The 17,605-nt window shown below is 41.6% G+C and overlaps 1 protein-coding gene across 1 annotated transcript; it reads left to right on the forward strand.

The window, feature by feature from the left end:
* The first annotated feature begins 677 nt into the window (after nt 1–677).
* Nucleotides 678–17,179, forward strand: LOC140125753 (uncharacterized). Its single transcript, XM_072144616.1, has 8 exons — nt 678–773; nt 1,129–1,228; nt 1,915–2,046; nt 6,438–6,552; nt 7,681–7,790; nt 10,515–10,618; nt 15,434–15,515; nt 16,478–17,179. Exons 1-8 carry the CDS (start codon nt 678–680, stop codon nt 16,546–16,548), a joined length of 810 nt encoding a protein of 269 aa, XP_072000717.1. The 3' UTR covers nt 16,549–17,179.
* Nucleotides 17,180–17,605: the final 426 nt, after the last annotated feature.

Raw genomic sequence — 17,605 nt, forward strand, 5'->3', positions numbered from 1 at the left:
ATTTATGGGGTTTTACTTTTATTTAGGCCTCTCAAAGTGACTTGAAACCTGAGCAGGTTCCTCAATAGCAGGATTTAGCTTTTTTTATGAAAATGTGAAAAATCGCACCTAACGTTCAAAGCCCCATAACATCCTATAAATATAAGAGTATGCATTAAAAACCATGTCCACATAAAAAAGACATTTAGTGAATGTTAGTTATTAAGTATTTTTGCTGTTATGACTATGTGTGGAAAAAGTAGAACATTTTGAAGTTCGAAAATCGAAAATTTTTCCAAATTTTCACCAAATATCTGATTTTCTCATAAATTAAAGCAAAACATAGCACCAAAATTTTTCAACTAACATGAAGTACAAAGTGTCACGAGAAAACGATTTTAAAATCACTTGGATATGGTAAAGCGTTTCAAAGTTATAACCACTTGTAGTGACACAGGGCAGATTTGAAAAAACGGGCCGTGTCAGGAAGGTGAAAAGTGGCTTCGGCGTTAAGGGGTCAAACACTAGCTACCCCCATCAATATTGTTTATGTAAGGTGCAGCTAGAAGGTTCCGTGTCAGGAGGGGGAAGCCCCTGTCCGGATGATTTCTTGAAAAGCATATGAAACTATTTGCATACTTTGTTATTTCCTTGTCCTACAAGTGACAGATCAGTATGCAGTAGTATAATAGTTGTATATGAGAACCTGTACCATGCGGTCACAATGGAGCAGTCTCTGGAGATTTCACTCGGGGTCCGCACTCACCCTCCAATATTCAGTCCTACTATATCTGGTGAGCCTTTCATGCAGTCTGTCTTCTTTTACAGGATTTTAATATCTACATAGAGATGTCCTCTAGATATCCAAAAAATGGTTAATTTTTAGCTCCAAAATGCTTGATTTTCGGAGAACTGGACCAATTTAATGCGGTAGCCCAGTTTCAACAGATAAGTATACTTTGTGTATCATTTCCACATGGTTTACTAGATCTCTGCTTGCTGTCATTCTACAGACAAGTGCTAGATCGAAATCTGTTAAATTATCATGGAAAATTGGATAACTGTTCATTATACAAATTATATTTATTTGCTGTAACGGGACGGCCCCTTTAATGTATTGGTCTTTCTACTCTTTATACTGTTTTCTAGGTGAAGAGTATAGGAGGTCAGTTATATACCACACAATCTGTGATAGGTAATGACTCCTACTATAAAAATGGAAATATCTTTTGTCTCAAATGTCCCGCAGGTGAGTTCTAGAATGTTGTCTATGTTCCTTGGTTAATGTATAGATCTTAAAGAGATCTTTTCAATCTTCTGTTCATTGCAACTTATGATCTGAGAAGACCTCCTATTACTTGGACATCATGTCTTGAGGGGTTCGGGTGCATCACCAGGATCTACAGCAGGGACCCACTAGGTCAGTGGTGGCGAACCTATGGCACGGGTGCCAGAGGTGGCACTCAGAGCCCTCTCTACGGGCACTCTTGCCATCACCCCAGGGCAGAGTTCGCCAGACAGGACTCCAGGCCTCTTGCAGTCCCAGGCAGCCCAGGACCCTAGAAGGAAGCTGCAATGATAATCCAAACTTCTTCTTTTTCTTTCTACTATGTTGGTGTCCTCAGGTGCCTATACAATTTAATCCTGTGAAAGAGCAGGGCGTAATAAGTTACTGCTTAAATAGTTGCATTGGCACTTTGCGAAAAATATGTGGTTTTTGGTTGTAGTTTGGGCACTCTGTGTCTAAAAGGTTTGCCATCACTGCACTAGGTAACAGATAGACCTGCCCTGTGCATTTCATGAGAGTTTATTGAATATCACTACAATAATGTGACAGGTCTGACCAACCAACACGTCATAAATATGTGTATTTCTCTAATTGATCAGACTGATTTTCTGCTGTTATGGTCTCAGACTTTGCTCTCTCCATTGTAGGATACTTTGTGAAGAAAGGCTGTGTGGTACCTTATACAAGGGGGATATGTCAGATGTGCAATCCTGGGGTTACGTATAGTGAGTACCTGACAGGCCTGAGTCGCTGTCTCACGTGTACCCGATGCCGGGCAGGTAAGTTCCTTCTATTAGTAGGAGTTCTCCAAGACTCTCCTGTTGTTGACCTGTTCTTAGATAGGTTATCATTGTTTGATGGCATAGATCGGATCTCCATGATACCTACTGATCAGAGATTTGTTAGGGTGACCTGTGTTAGCCATGGGTGTAACTTAAAGCTATTGGGCTCTTTGCAAAGTCTGTGCCAGGCCCTCGACTATAATGTATTATTTATAGTACTGGATTTCTCATATGGGAAAGTGAGACCTTGTGGACCCCCTAAGCCTCTTGGGCCTGGTTGCGACTGCACCTTCTGCACCCTCTCAAGTTATGCCCTCAACCTTTCTTTATCAGTCCTGGTGTTTACAATTTTGGCTGTAACTGGATACAAGTGTAAATCTTTGGACTATGGTCAGATTCTTCTGATGAATTGCTTCTCTTGTCTGCACACTGCGGTGCTAACTGCCTTTTGCCCCTCCTCCTCTGCATTACACAGACACAGGCACTTCCTGTGTGAGGAGACTAACTCTACAAGCTGCGGATAAGATAAGATCTTTATAGCAGGGGAGGGATGTATAGCAGAGCTGACTGTGTGTGTGTTATAGCTAAATGAAAACGCAAAACGTGTTCAGATTTGGAAAAACACTCACAGTGTGCACCACCTATTGTAACATATTTCAGCAAAGAAAAAAGGGAGGGGGAAAATGTAGGAGAAGGGAAGTTGTGAGTGTGATAAAATTTCACTTTTATTAATTTATTTAAAATCTGGAGTATATTCTCACACTGTAGAATCAAGTGTTAATTAAGCAACTAGTATGGCATTATTATGCTTTGCCATACTATGTCCTTGCCACATAAGTAAGAATCTTGTACTTAGGGATATAAGTTCAGGTGGGAGTCCCCTTGTATTTTATTTAAACCCTCCTGTAAGTATAACTGATGCCCACCACTAATTCCTTGTGGGGATCAGGGACTGTGTGGGTTAATGATGATCTGTTGTTGAGATGCAGGGAGCAGGTGTGTGTCTGTCTTTTGACAGGACAAGGCACTGTGCTGCTGTCAGCTATTGTTATGCAGGGAGATCGCTGTGATAAAAATCTGTAAGCCGAGATCTCCTCTTACTGCGGTGATGTGAGTGACTAAGTCTCTTGGAGCATACAGCAGGCTACTGAGATCACAGTCACTATTCCTGCCAGTATGATCCACTCTGCGATCATCTATGGATGTGTACCGCAATTAACACTGTCCCTTATGAGTTTTCTGTCCCTGAGTTGTGGCTGCAGACATAGAGAGAGAAGCGATCTCCCTGCATAACAATAGCTGACAGCAGCACAGTGCCCTGTCCTGTCAAAAGACAGACACACACCTGCTCCCTGCGATCTCAATAACATATCATCATTAACCCACACAGTCCCTGATCCCCACAAGGAATTAGTGGTGGGCATCAGTTATACTTACAGGAGGGTTTAAATAAAATACAAGGGGACTCCCACCTGAACTTATATCCCTAAGTACAAGATTCTTACTTATGTGGCAAGGACATAGTATGGCAAAGCATAATAATGCCATACTAGTTGCTTAATTAACACTTGATTCTAAAGTGTGAGAATATACTCCAGATTTTAAATAAATTAATAAAAGTGAAATTTTATCACACTCACAACTTCCCTTCTCCTACATTTTCCCCCTCCCTTTTTTCTTTGCTGAAATGTGTTATAGCTAAGATATAGCAGAATTAGTGTGTGTCACCATGTTTTCTATCCATCTCATGGGTCTCAGCATCTCTGATCAGTCTCATCTCTCTTTCTATGTGTCAGATACTAATATAATACTCAGAAGCTAAATAAAAGTGTATTTAAACCTGTACCATGATAATCTAAGCACATTGTCAGCACACATAATATGTCTCCGCCCACACGCTGGATTCTTATACTGATCATCAGTGATAGGAGCTGAAACAGCAATAAAACTGAGTAAATATGTTAATTAAAGGGGTTAAAAAATTAAAAAATTTCTTCCATGGGCAAACCCCTTTAATGATGATAAATAGTTCCCCCAGGTAAAAGATCATGGGCAGAAGATGTTATTTGTTATTATATAGAAGTAGATGCACCCCTTGACACCCATAGGAGGGCTCTAGGAAACCTCCTACCTTGGTCAGATCCAGGACATTGGATAAGTTCTAGTTTCTCAATGGGAATTCTTGGGATCAGTCTAGATCTGTGGATTCTGAGACCAAACTAGACCTGAGTTCTGTATATCTCAGTTTCCAAGGCCGCTACAGCAAATTGAGACCCAGGTATATGTTCGCTTTGCTGACCGGATCCCAAATATGTATTTGGCCTTTAACTGGGATGGATGATAACTCTATAACTGACCTGTTCTGGGGTTTTATGATCCTTTGGGCCACATTTATCACTTGTTTTTTCTGTTGTTTTTGCGCCTTTTCGTTTAGGCGCACCGTTTTTGCGCCATTTTTGCGATTAAACGTCAAATTAGCCGCGCAGCTAAAATAACCACCTTTCACTCATCTATCGTTCAATTCCAGATGTTTTGCTGCGCCTAATGATATTCATCACGTGCGACTTTTGCATTTAGGCGCAAAAACGGGCGCAAAAACACTCCAGCCCGAAGGTGACGTTATCTGAGAAGAAAGCACTGAGCCCCTTTGCAGAAGAGCTCATTTCTAGCAGCAGAGCTCAGCCAGACACTGGTACATATAATAGATACAGGAGCTGCAGACTCTATTTACAGTTCATCACCTTCTATTTACAAAACAATCTGCAAAACGCTGAGCTCACAGCAAGAGAGGAGAGAAGTTTGCACAAGTTTGCAGAAGCTTGCAGATACTACAAACAAGTGTCCCCCATGTAATTCTGCACAGTATCACCAGTGTGTCTGAAGGGGATATTGTGCAGAATTACAGGGGTGCAGCAGGAGATCAGCACTGGGGGATCCCCTCCAGGAGAAGCCCCTGCTGAGGAGGTCACTGGGTGCTGGGTGTCACACACCTGGGTGCTGCTGTGAGTGTTATCTTCATTCTGGGCTGTGGGAGAAGCAGAGAGGAGCTTGTAGCAGGATGACATGTAAGTGCCCGAATCTAACATTGCACCTAAACTGCGCCTAAACTGCGCCAAAACTGTGTTAATGTAAAGTGATTAATAAGAGGCAGAAAATATACTCATCACAGATGGTTGTAGCTTGTGATAATTCTGGCAAAACAGTGCGCCCGAATTTAGGCGCAACTACTACACTTAGGCGCACAAAAGTGATAAATGTGGCCCTATGTTTGGTCTAAAAAGTGGAGGTAATTATAAGAAAAGCCTATTGGTGTTGCAGGCTACCCCCCACTGAGCCAAAGACCCTCTTAAGTATGCCTTCCAAATAGTTGATTAGTTATGCAAAGTAGGTCTGGGGGGAGGGAGTTATATGTACCGGCACTAATGAACACAGTGGCTCCTCCCCCTTGCTGTACTTTCCATATTTTCATCACACCCACTTAGCTATATCGTCACATTCCATGTTTCTCCGAAAATAAGACCTATCCCAAAAAGTAAGCCCTTGTTACAAACAGGTATATCTTCTGAACCGTGTCACCTACAGACACAATTGTGGTGCCTTTTTAAAGAGGAGAATCTCTCCTTTCATATTACACAGGGATTGTGTTTGCAGATGCCACACAGGACAAATAATATAGAATGTATATTCTCACTCACACGCTACATAAATACAATTAATATAATAAAAAAAACAATATCAAATACCATTACCTGTGCTGTTCAATCGGAACAGTACAGGTAAAGATATTTAATATTAATTTTAACATATAGCTCCCACTCCCGACTGTAAGTTTAATTGTGGATATCCCCATGTCTGTGGCACCATTTTTCATGAGATATTAAAGGGGAGATACTGCTCTTTAAAGTTACACCAGAACTGTGTTTCAGAAAATCAATGTTCAAAAAGTTGCCCCCTCTAGCTGAAGGTAGCATGGAGAATGAGGATGAGGCTGAGAGATGCCCTATGCTTCAAGCAGCTACATGGACAAGAGGGGCTCATGTAAGGAAGGTTTTTTGCTAGATGTGAGAAATTGGGGCCAGTTATTCTAAAAGCAGAGTCACTAGAAATTCAAAATGGAGTTCAGGGTTCGGAGAGTTATAATGATGTTCCAGGAAATGATGACATCAATTTAGTGGATTAAATATAGATTTTTCTTTTGTATTATTCATAAAAAATTAACACATCCCCTAAAATAAGACCTCATATAATATGAGACCCTGTGATTTTTATCATAGGGAGATGAGCTGGGCTCCTGATCCTCTCTGGGACCCAGGGAAGCTCAGTCCGCAGCACAGTTGCTCTATCCACCTCATTTTAGGCACTAGCCGCTGATAAAAACTTCTTCACAGATCAGGAGGAGATATCACCATGTAACAGGACAAAGAACACCTTATGCCAGTGTAAGGAGGGGACCTACTGCCCCCCGAATGCCCCATGCAGGCAATGTTTGCCATGCAGATCAAGGTATGTGCCTAGTTCTATTTAAGGTTAACATTACGAATCTGTGAAATTTGTGATTTTCTTTTTCATTTGTAATGTGTAGTACTTAATTGTTTCAAAAATGTGCTAATTATCTCTAAAATGTTGTTAAAACAATGAGTCCGTGTCTAGCCATAAGTTTGAGAGGTCTGAAAACATTTCCTGAATTAAAGGATTTCCCTGGAATATGATGACATACAATGGATACAGTCTTCTGCTTCTAGCCCCTATGCTGTATAAGTATGGCTAGAAAGAATACTGTAGATTATTGATTCCTTAAAGGGCTATTCCCACAAAGACAAGTTTCTTATATGTACTCAGGATAACAAAATAACACATTCTCTAATTCAATGTTATTAACAAAAATACAGCATTTCACAGATATAAGTCCAACCTGTCTCTATTAGTCCTGGTGTACGCAATTTCAGTTACCCCTGATTTCCGACCCTGTATCTTCTGAGTTTAGGGTTGGCTGCCATCTTGCCTGAGGCTGTGGAGCCTCTCTCTATCTCCGCTCCTTGCACATTGGCCCCTCCCCCTACATTCCAGGACGAGCTCTCACACAGAGACACAGACACTGACTGCCAGCATGTACACAGAGTGAGGAGTGTAAAGCTACAAGCTACAGACAGATAAGCTCTTTATCCAGGGGAGAGGTAGGGAGGTTTATAGTAGAGTAGTGTGTATGTAATGGCTGTGATAACAGAGGGGAGAAAGTCATGTGTTATATTGTATCTCATGGATCTCATCATCACTGATCTGTCTCATCTCTCTTTCCAAGTGTCACATACTAGTACAATGTTCAGAAGGTAAATGAAAGTGTATATAAACCCTGTAGCCTGATAATCCAAGCACATTCTCAGCACACAGCATCTCATAGCACAGAGGGATAATGAAGTGTCTGCTTAGAGTGTCCCCACTAACACCCTGAATTATTACACTGACCATCACTGAGGGACAGGAGCTAAAATAGCAATAAAACTGAGTACAATTGTAAAGTAAGGAGTTAAAAATGATGTTTAAACCATGTAAATATCTCTAAGCACTTCCGTGATCTATGTTAGCTAGAATTTATGGGTGACTGTTCACATTACTTTCATGTTTTCCTTACAGTTGTCCTGAAGGGCAGGTTTTGCAGCAATCCTGTAACGCTACCTCTGATAATGTATGTTTTACCGTAACAACTCCTCCACCAAGTATCACTGCAACTGAGAGTGATCCTGGTAAGCTACTATGCCAGTGACATGATGATGAAAAGACATCAAGTGGTTATGAAAAGTGTCTCCTAAAGAGCAAATATTGGGCCAGATTTATCAATAGTAAGGGAAACTGCATGTGCACGGTGCTGCAGGTTATTGGCTACTGGCGCACGGTCTTCAATAATCTGGGACACCCCAAACTGCTCATGGAGGTGTCCACCAACTTTTTTTTGGCTCACCTTTAACATACTCCACATACTCGCATACTCCAAACTGGTCTACTTATATACTGGGGGGCAGTGTACTTAACACCTATATACTCGGGGGAGACAGGAATGTTCTGGATACCAATGTACTAGAGGGGTTGGCAGTGTGCTGACTGTGCCCCCTTTGGCGCACATTTTTTCTGTCAGGGTGCAGGGACCTCCTACGGGTACGGATAGAGGCCCCTGCCGGTGGCTGTAATAGTACTCAATGCGGCCAGAATTGGTCGCTCGAGTACTATCACTGCAGCTGACCCTAGGACTGCAATGCAGCCGGGAGCCACACTATAACCCTAAATGCGTGGTCTTGTCATGACTTCATCACGTCAAAAAGGGGGCCCAGTATATAAAATTGTGCCGGGATAAAACAGTCCCGGGATAATGCCGGCGGTTGCACCAAAGAAATATCTGTATTGTACACATCCTCATATATCCATATGCCTCTGATGACACAATACCCATATAATGGGAATTTAGAAATGCATCAGGCGTAGTAGGGTGTATAGGTGGACTAGGAGAACTAAAGTCTAAACAGTGATTGGAACCGGGGTTCAGTGTGATTGTCCAGCGAATGATGGCGCAAAGAGGAAAAGAAAGGAAAGGCAGTCCAATATTCCTTGCTAGTAAAGAAAAATCCGTAGGTTTTTCCTCTGCCTCTACATCATTCGGACATATAACTATCTAGGTAAATGTCAAGGTATAGCCAGTGAAAACAGTACCTTTGGTAAGGTGGGAATGAGGTTAATAAAAGCCCTCACGTTCTCAAGCAGATCCTTCCTTGTGATGCGATTGTTAGTCCGCTCACGGGACGCAGCGAGCAGCTGTGTTGGTCTCTTTTCCTTCCGGCTCAGAAACCGAGCGACCGCTCTTTTTCGTTCCACCTCGATCCAGAAACGTGTATATAGAACGAAATACAAAGCAATAGTGTAGCACAGCTTTGATTGAAGACAGTAATCTTTAATTTTTATACTCACAATGATAGGAATTAAAAAGGCCTTAAGTAAAAAATCTTTAAATAAAAGAATTCTCATGCACATTCGGCGGTAGTTGCCCAACTCGAGTTTCGCCAATAGCGGCTTCTTCCAGGGCTAGCCTGGATAGTTATATGTCCGAATTATGTAGAGGCAGAGGAAAAACCTACGGACTAGGAGGACTGATCACTAATGTTTAGCAGTATTTAATCCAGGACTGATACTTGGCGTAGTGCTATTACCCAAAATAGGATCTAGCACGGCTGCTCATGTATAGCAGCACCCTATTTCAGTAGTGTAGGGAGGTATAAAAGTGAATGAGATCATGGAGACAATTGTATCCCGATCCAACAATCCCATACACATAAATTAAATTTGTGACTATAGTGGCTGAAGAGTGGCTCTTATTTTAAGGTTTATGATAAAATTGATTGTTTAAAGTGTTCTAATATTCAAGCAGATTTCTATATAGGTAGCCAGCACACTGTGCCGCAGTATATAGGTACCCAACACCCCCCTAGCATATAGGTAGCCAGCACACTGCCACGCCTCCAGAGGAAGGTTATCCAGCAAACTGCCACCCCCTCCAGTATATAGATATCAAGCTTACTGCCACCCCACCAGTATAATGGTAGCCCAGAACACTGCATCACCCCCAATATATTTGTAACCAGCACACTGCAAACCATCCAGTATATACATATCCATTACACTGCCACCCCCAAGTATATAGGTATCCAGCACACTGCCACCCCACCCAGTATATAGGTATCCAGCACTCTGCCACTCTCCAGTATATAGGTATCCAGCACACTGCAACCCCCCAGTATATAGGTATACAACAAAATTTCCCCAGTATAAAGGTATACAGCACACTGCCCCAAGTATGAATTTATCCAGCACCCCCCATTATATAGGTAACAAGCACACTCCCCCTGGTATATATGTAGAGCAGCTCACTGCCACCTCCCCCAATATATAGGTAGCCAGCACACTGCCACCCCCAGTATATAAGTATCCAGCACACTTCCCCCCAGTATACAGGTATCCAGCTCACTGCCACCCCCAGTAAATAGGTAGCCTAGCACACTGCCACCTCCCCAAATATATATATAGCCCAGCACACAGTCAGCACACTGCCAACCCCTCTAGTACATTGGTATCCAGACATTCCTGTCTCCCCTTAGAACATTCCTGTCTCCTATAGGTGTTAAGTACACTGCCCCCCAGTATATAAGTAGCCCAGCTCACTGCCACCCCTATTGTATAAGTATCCAGCACACTGCCACCCCGAGTTTTTAGGTATCAAGGACACTGCCACCCCCCAGTATATAGGTATCCAGCACTCTGCCACCCCCCAGTATACAGGTATCCCAGCACACTTCAGTATACAGTTAACCCAGGACACTGCCCCCAGTATATAAGTAGCCCAGCCCACATACTATATGAAAATGATAATCATGTGTGACTTTGATGGTAGATTTCCTTTAAATAGATGTGTTTTTTTATTTCAGTTTTATCTTGGATCCTTCCCATTGCCATTCTACTCATCATCATCATCATCATCATCATCATCATCATCATCATCATTACATTTGCTTTCATAATGATTTACAAGGTAAGTGGTGGAATGGAAAACATCCAGGGGCGGACTGGCCATTGAACCCACCGGGATGGTTCCTAGTGGGCCGGACAGTTTGGGGTTGTCCGGGGACGGACGGGGTTGTCTGGGGCCGGTCGGGGCTGTCTGGGGCCGGTCGGGGCTGTCTGGGGCTGGTCGGGACTGTCTGGGGCAGTCTGCAGTAAGTGAGATTGCAGCTGCTGCTCCTGTCTTCGTACGCTGCTCTGCAGAGGCTGCGCAATTACGTCATTGCGCAGCCTGAACAGATGGTACATGTGCTGCTCCTGCGCGGGAAAATCTTCTTCACTGGAGCTGATGCGGCCTGAAGAGGAATAACGAAGGCCCATGGCGTCGTGGGGGCTTGTGCCAGCAAGGTAAGTAAATTTATTGCTTTCCTACAAGCGCAGATCCACTACATAGGGCCTAATAATAATTGGTGAGTTGAGCTCTGCTGGACTGGGCTGTGCACTGCTTTGCGGGGGGGCCTTACTGGAGCCACTTCTTAGGACGCAAATGTAAAGGTACACTGCTTTGTTATTTATTGCGAGGATTTTAATTGATGAATTGAGCACTGCCAGTCCTGCCTCTTTTCAAGGGAGTTAGAGGGGGTTAATGTGCACAGTTTGAGGGGTGGGGGGATGTCTGCCCTTTTTTGTATTGACTTTTCAGTTGTTTACTTCACTCATTCCAGAAGCGATAACGTTTTTATCATTACATTTACAGAGATGTGTGAGGGTTTGGTATCCGTGGGGCAAATTGTACGTTTTAGTGGAGCTATTTAATATTCCATGCAATGTCATGGAAAGTTGCAAACAATTCCAAGTGCGGTGAAATTGACAAAAAAAAACCACGTTTGCGGCATTTTCTTGTAGGCTCCATTTTTACAGCCTTCATTCTGTGCTCCAAATGACACCTCCCTCTTCATTCCATTTTTATTTTTAAAGGAAATCTACCATTTGTTTTCATGCATTGTGAACCAAATATTCCTTGAGAATGCTGTAGCTACACTGATGCAGAAACATATCTTGTTTAGTCCCTGAACTCTGGTTTTGCTAAAAAAAACTATTCAGGACCGTGGGAAAGCTGATTTGCATGCAGGCTGCCTACATAAACATATTACACAGTGCTTCCTGAACTGTCCAGACAAGACTAATCAACCTGAGCTAAATCACTGGGGGATGGACACAGCAGCTGGGGGGTGGTGCAGCAATTGATTACTCCTGCCTGTCAGGGACAACACAGTGATGACGTATTCTCATCTTATGCTGGGTCAGACAAGGCTGATACAGTGCAGATTTAGGGCGAGGAGTGCACAGGGGAAGCCAGAGGAAAGACAGAACCTCATTATTATAATGTTATAATTGTTTTTTAAGCAAAACCACTCAGTTCAGGGATTAAACAAGATATGTTTCTGCATCAGTGTAGCTACAGCAGTCTCAAGGTATGTTTGCTTCATAATGCATGAAATCATATGGTAGATTTCCTTTAATCTTATAGCCCTCATGTGACCCACCGTCAGCAGAACTCAGGACATCCAGAGTCCTGTTTTCCAGTGGATGGGGTAGAGCTATGCAGTCATTAATGTTTTTAACCCTTTCCATTATAACCCATATCAGTGGTTGGAGGGACGTGCCAAGAACATCCATTAAGTATCCAGTAATGACAGCACTTCCCCCTGACCCACTGGAAGTCACGAGTTCTGATACTAGTGGACCACTTCATCTGGTGCTCCTGCAGACTACAGAGAAATGTAATAAGTACCATATGGGTGACCAAATTAGGGTCTTGTACTTACCCTGGTAAAGTTTATTATTGAGAAAAAAGAAAGAAAGGATCCAGCTTCCAAGGATGCAACCGGAAAACGACTTAAAATTTCAAGGCTTTATTCCATCACGTTAAAATGCAAGGTATGGCCCCGGGATACAGACAGCAAGAGTCTACGCGTTTCGGATATTAGATATCCTTATTCATGACTACCTTTGACATATACCTCTGACACTATATACTGGTTGGGCTATGTCACATAGTCAAGACAAACCAATTACAGTGAAATTAAACACAGACGGTAAATGCATAAGAAACAATAAATAGAATAAAGAATGAACATGATATTTTACCGGAGAGCATGGGTATTAATAATGAGATATCATATCTAACCTTTTATTCATGCCCTTAGGAAACATGGTGTCCAGGGTGAAGATCCAATAGGTCTCGCGATTAAGCAACTTCCACCTATGATCTCCACCCCGGACAGGTTTCCACACCCTTTCGATGCCAGTAAACACAAAAGAACTACAATCCCCGTGGTGCACTACCTGAAAATGACGAGATGCCATTGACACATTCACCGTATCTACATTTCTGGCATCAAGTAAATGTCTTCTAATGCGAGTCTTCAACGGAAACACAGATGTTTCTTTGGTACCTATCCTTGTGTACAAGATCTTCTCGATTAATGTTATTAACTACATGTCGGGCTCTATCTAGCATCCAGTTAGAGTACCTTCTCTTTGAGAGCTTACTGCAAACTTTTTGGCTTTCCAGATAAAAAGTGTGTCTGTCCGAGCAATTCCGCTTAGTTCTTATTAATTCACCAATGGAAATATTTTTTATTAACATTCTGCGGATGACAAGACGTGGCTTCCAAAATCGAATTTGTGGCTTTATAATAGGGGACACCTGTACTACATTATTGCCTCTAAGGCTGATGTCTAAAAAATGAATAACATCTTTATCATAGTTGGAAGTAAATCTGAGATCGATATAGTTTTTATTGATATACTCCGGTCCTTCCCATATCAGGAGGAGATCGTCGATGTAACGACCATACCACCTGATATGGGAGAGACACGGATTGGCCACAGAGAAGAGAAAAAATTCTTCCCAATACGACATATAGATGTTTGCCAGGGAGGGAGAACATCTCTCTCCCCATGGCTTCCCCACATTTCTGAATAGAAAGTAATTGTTTTTCAGCAAAAAACTGACTCTATTAAAAATTCTTTGATTTCATTTGGATAGTTGCTGTACTTTTCTAAATGGTATCCTAAAGATTTTAATATTATGAGATGTTCTAATGCAGGATAAAGGCCAATTACATCAACACGAAAGCCAATATGAAGTGGAATTGTTCCAAGGTTAACCATCTAAAAGGGAAATGACATGTTTTGTGTCTTTTAAAAAACCAGGAAGAGAAAGTACTAATGGCTGTAATAATTGATCCGCCCACATACTAAGTTTTTCATTGACCGACCCTATGCCCGCCACAATAGGTCTAAGGGGAGGAGGGATCTTTATGGATTTTTGTGAGGGAGTGAAAAATAGGAACCACAGGATTTTTAAGTAGAAGATATTCTGCTGTCCTGTCGGAGATGGAACCCATATTCGACCCCCCTCCTTCAAAAGTTTCTCTAAGGCAGTCTGAATACTTTTGGTAGGATCATGTAATAATTCCCTATATACAGTAATGTCCCCCTATATACCTAAATTAAGCTTTTTATATAATCCTGCATTCATAAGGACAATAGCCCCACCTTTGTCCGCTTGGCGGATAAGTAAATCATTGTTGTTTTAAGTCCTTGTATTGCTTTTCTAAGATTGGATGAGAGGTTCTGATTATATAACAATTTATAATATAAATATAATATTAAAATCTTTAGGATACCATTTAGAAAAGTACAGTAGCTATCCAAATGAAATGAAAGTCTGTCAGTTTTTTGCTGATAAACAATTACTTTCTATTTGATAAGAGATTTTTTATTCAGAAATGTGGGGAAGCCATGGGGAGAGAGATGTTCTCCCTCCCTGATAAACATCTATATGTTGTATTGGGAAGAATCTTCAGGTGGTATGGCCGTTACATCGACGATCTCCTCCTGATATGGGAAGGACAGGAAGATGGTTTAACTGAATTTGTTGAGTATATCAATAAAAACTATATCAATCTCAGATTTACTTACTGAATTCTGATGAGTGCTGAACATTCTATAAGTAATTGGCAGATTGTATATTATAATGTAATCACAGCAAGCTTGTTATAATAATACATATTTGGAAGTGGGGCACTTCATTAATAAAATTGATGATGCATTGTATGTTGATCATTTGCTTGGGGATTTTATTTAGGTATGTTTTAGATTTCTATAAATTATCGTTGGGTTTTCTGTCTATGTTAGGCGTTGTTTTGGCGCAGTTGTGGTACAAATGCTGTTTGGTGACTTTCCATTGCGTCAAATGAACATAGGACAGTGCAAAGTCTAAAATAGACCCTGCTTGTCCCAAAGTCATTATTTGCATAGACTAGTTTTCACAATACGACTGAATTCACGATTTGCAATTTGGCACAAATTTTTGTTTGCCCAAAATTTATGCCCATTCCCATCCTGGTCTATGTTGCGACTTTTAATGTTTTTTTTTTTTTTGCAACAATAAAGTCTTTTTATTGAACTGCTATGCTATTTTATGTTGTATTGTGTTGTCATCCAGTGTTAACCATAACTAAGGGGTACTTCACCTACTGTTTTTATGCTAATCTACAACCAAATGCTTATTGACCCCACCCACCTGTGTTAACCACGCCCACCTGGGCTGACCTCACCTAAAATATAGGGTTACTTTTAAAAATGTTTCCAGGACCACTTTTTTTCCCCAGTGTGCCCCTGAAGACATTAGACACTGTGATAAATCTGGCGCAGCATGACACTGTCAAGTCACTGTAAATTTTCTGCCACTTTTGATAAGTTTTCCCCAATGTGTATGTGTATGATCCTAAAACTGCTGACAATGGACCCTTCTTTACTCTCATATATACAGAGATTAGCCGCCCACAATGAATCAAAGCTGAAGGAAGATGAAAGAGAGAGCATGAAGCCATATTTGCAGCCAAATCAGTCTGGTAAGTGGTGACTTGGCACTATAGTAAAATAAAAAGGGGCGTCCAACAGTATTGTTCCTAATAAATGCAGGGAAAAGGGGGTTCCAGCAGTCGGATCAGGAACATGGACATAACCTGACGCTCCATTTCCTTCTATAGATTAAGGGAATATGTGCAATACCAGACATCACCCACAGACAAGAGTGACACTCAATTTGTATTTGCATTGTTTATGCTAATGTCATACAAGCCGAATCACCCATCGCCCTTAACCCTTTCCCTGCCAAGGACATATCTCATACCTCCTCACAGGGTGGAAACCTCTATGTTAAAAGACATATGCGATATATTCTCTCTTCAGAACGCTATGACGGATGTGTGGCACCTACAATCTCATAGGTCATATGAATCTAAAATTGCGCCAGGGAACCGGAGATACTCTCACTTACAATGAGAAGTTTTTATTTCCCACCATCCTCCATTATTTACACCTATGTTATGACGTTCTGACTCAAATTCTTATGAACTGCGGAAGGTTCTGTTATTGTGCGGATAATACAATGGGGCAAATTTAAAAGTGATTTTTATTATCTCATTAGCTTGGTTCATGGATATATAGGGTTTTTTCTATTACGTTTAGTAGATGAAAAGCTAATTATTTAGCACATTTAGCACAATTAGAACAGTTTTACCTTCAGAAACTTCTGATAAATCTCCCCAAAAATGGGCATATGTAATATGGCATATTTAATGCAATTTAAAAAATGGTTTGCTGGGGTAGAGTAAAATTCTTTATGCTGTAATTTCTGTTTTATTTGTATACGTCAAAAATTGTCAAAATTGCTCTGGCCAATAACGCAACCAAATTTCCAGTAATGCCTGGCAGGGAAAGGGTTAATGGGGGGTCCCACAATGTTTTGTAGGACATTTACTATATGTCTCTGTCCTCAATAACATTGTCTTTCTTCTGGTTTTCTTTATAGGACCCTGCAGATTAAGAAAAATCTTCAATGAGGGACGCCTCACCTGTACACAACTTACACAACCCGAATAGTCTGTTATGTGACCTACTATAGATAATTAACCCTGTATTTTCCTGGGTAGATGTTTCAGTTATATCCTTGGTATAGCACCGCCTTTCTAGTTCCCAATGTGTCTGTGTAACATTATATATTACCATAACATATTGGTTATGATGCCTCCTGTTTCCTTCTCAAAGAGGTTTCACACATAAGCAAGAGGAGTAAGAGTCAGTTTAACACTTGGAGACTCTGCAATTGACTCTTTTATTCAGCAGTCAATGAAGCTCAACGGTGCATTGTTTTGACATGGTCCACAGTATATCCTTTTCACAGATATCTATTTACAGTGTCGAGAATATATGCCATTACAGGTTGTCCACTACTTAAGGACACCCGACTTACAGACGACTCATAGCTACAGACGGACCCCTCTGCCCACTGTGACCTCTGGTGAAGCTCTCTGGATGCTTTACTACAGTCCCAGATTGCTATTATCAGCTGTAATGTGTCTGTAATGAAGCTTTATTGATAATCCTTGGTCCCATTACAGCAAAAAAATGTGAAACTCCAATGGTCTGGAACTACAATTATAAAATATACAGTTTCGACTTACATACAAATTCAACTTAAGAACAAGCCTATGGAACCTATATTATACGTAACCCGGGGACTGCCTGTACTTCATTTTGTATGGTTAAAGGGGTATTCCCATCCGTGCATTCACATTTAATTAAATTCATCTTCCATATATAAACATTTCTTCAATTGGATGTTATTAAAAAAAAATGTTCCTGTGTGAAGATAATTTCTCCTAAATGTAGTAAGGTTGTCCCTTAGAAACGAGATGGCTTTCTCGGATACGACCACCTTACATTTTGGCAGCGGTGGCCAGATATGCGCTATTGGGCACCTGCCTGACCACATGGAGGTGCAACATCCCCCATCGGGGCCTAGCCTTTTCTTGGGGCCTGGAGGCAGCCGGTGCCAGAATACCGGAATGGCTGGCGATTGCGGCCTAGGCGCGCTAGTGTCACTGTGCTTGGTATGGGGACCGGAGGGCTGTCCTACAGCCTGGCAGGTCTCCAGCGG

Source organism: Engystomops pustulosus, chromosome 4 (assembly GCF_040894005.1).
Source record: "Engystomops pustulosus chromosome 4, aEngPut4.maternal, whole genome shotgun sequence".
NCBI classification, from domain to species: Eukaryota; Metazoa; Chordata; class Amphibia; order Anura; family Leptodactylidae; genus Engystomops; species Engystomops pustulosus.

What these genes read in the sequence shown, in the direction of transcription:
- LOC140125753 (XM_072144616.1), top strand. Translation starts at nt 678, where the DNA reads ATGAGAACCTGTACCATGCGGTCACAATGGAGCAGTCTCTGGAGATTT. An exon ending in TTGTCTCAAATGTCCCGCAG is followed by an intron (nt 1,229 to 1,914) that starts GTGAGTTCTAGA and finishes TCTCCATTGTAG; the next exon opens with GATACTTTGTGAAGAAAGGC. An exon ending in CTTTCATAATGATTTACAAG is followed by an intron (nt 10,619 to 15,433) that starts GTAAGTGGTGGA and finishes TCATATATACAG; the next exon opens with AGATTAGCCGCCCACAATGA.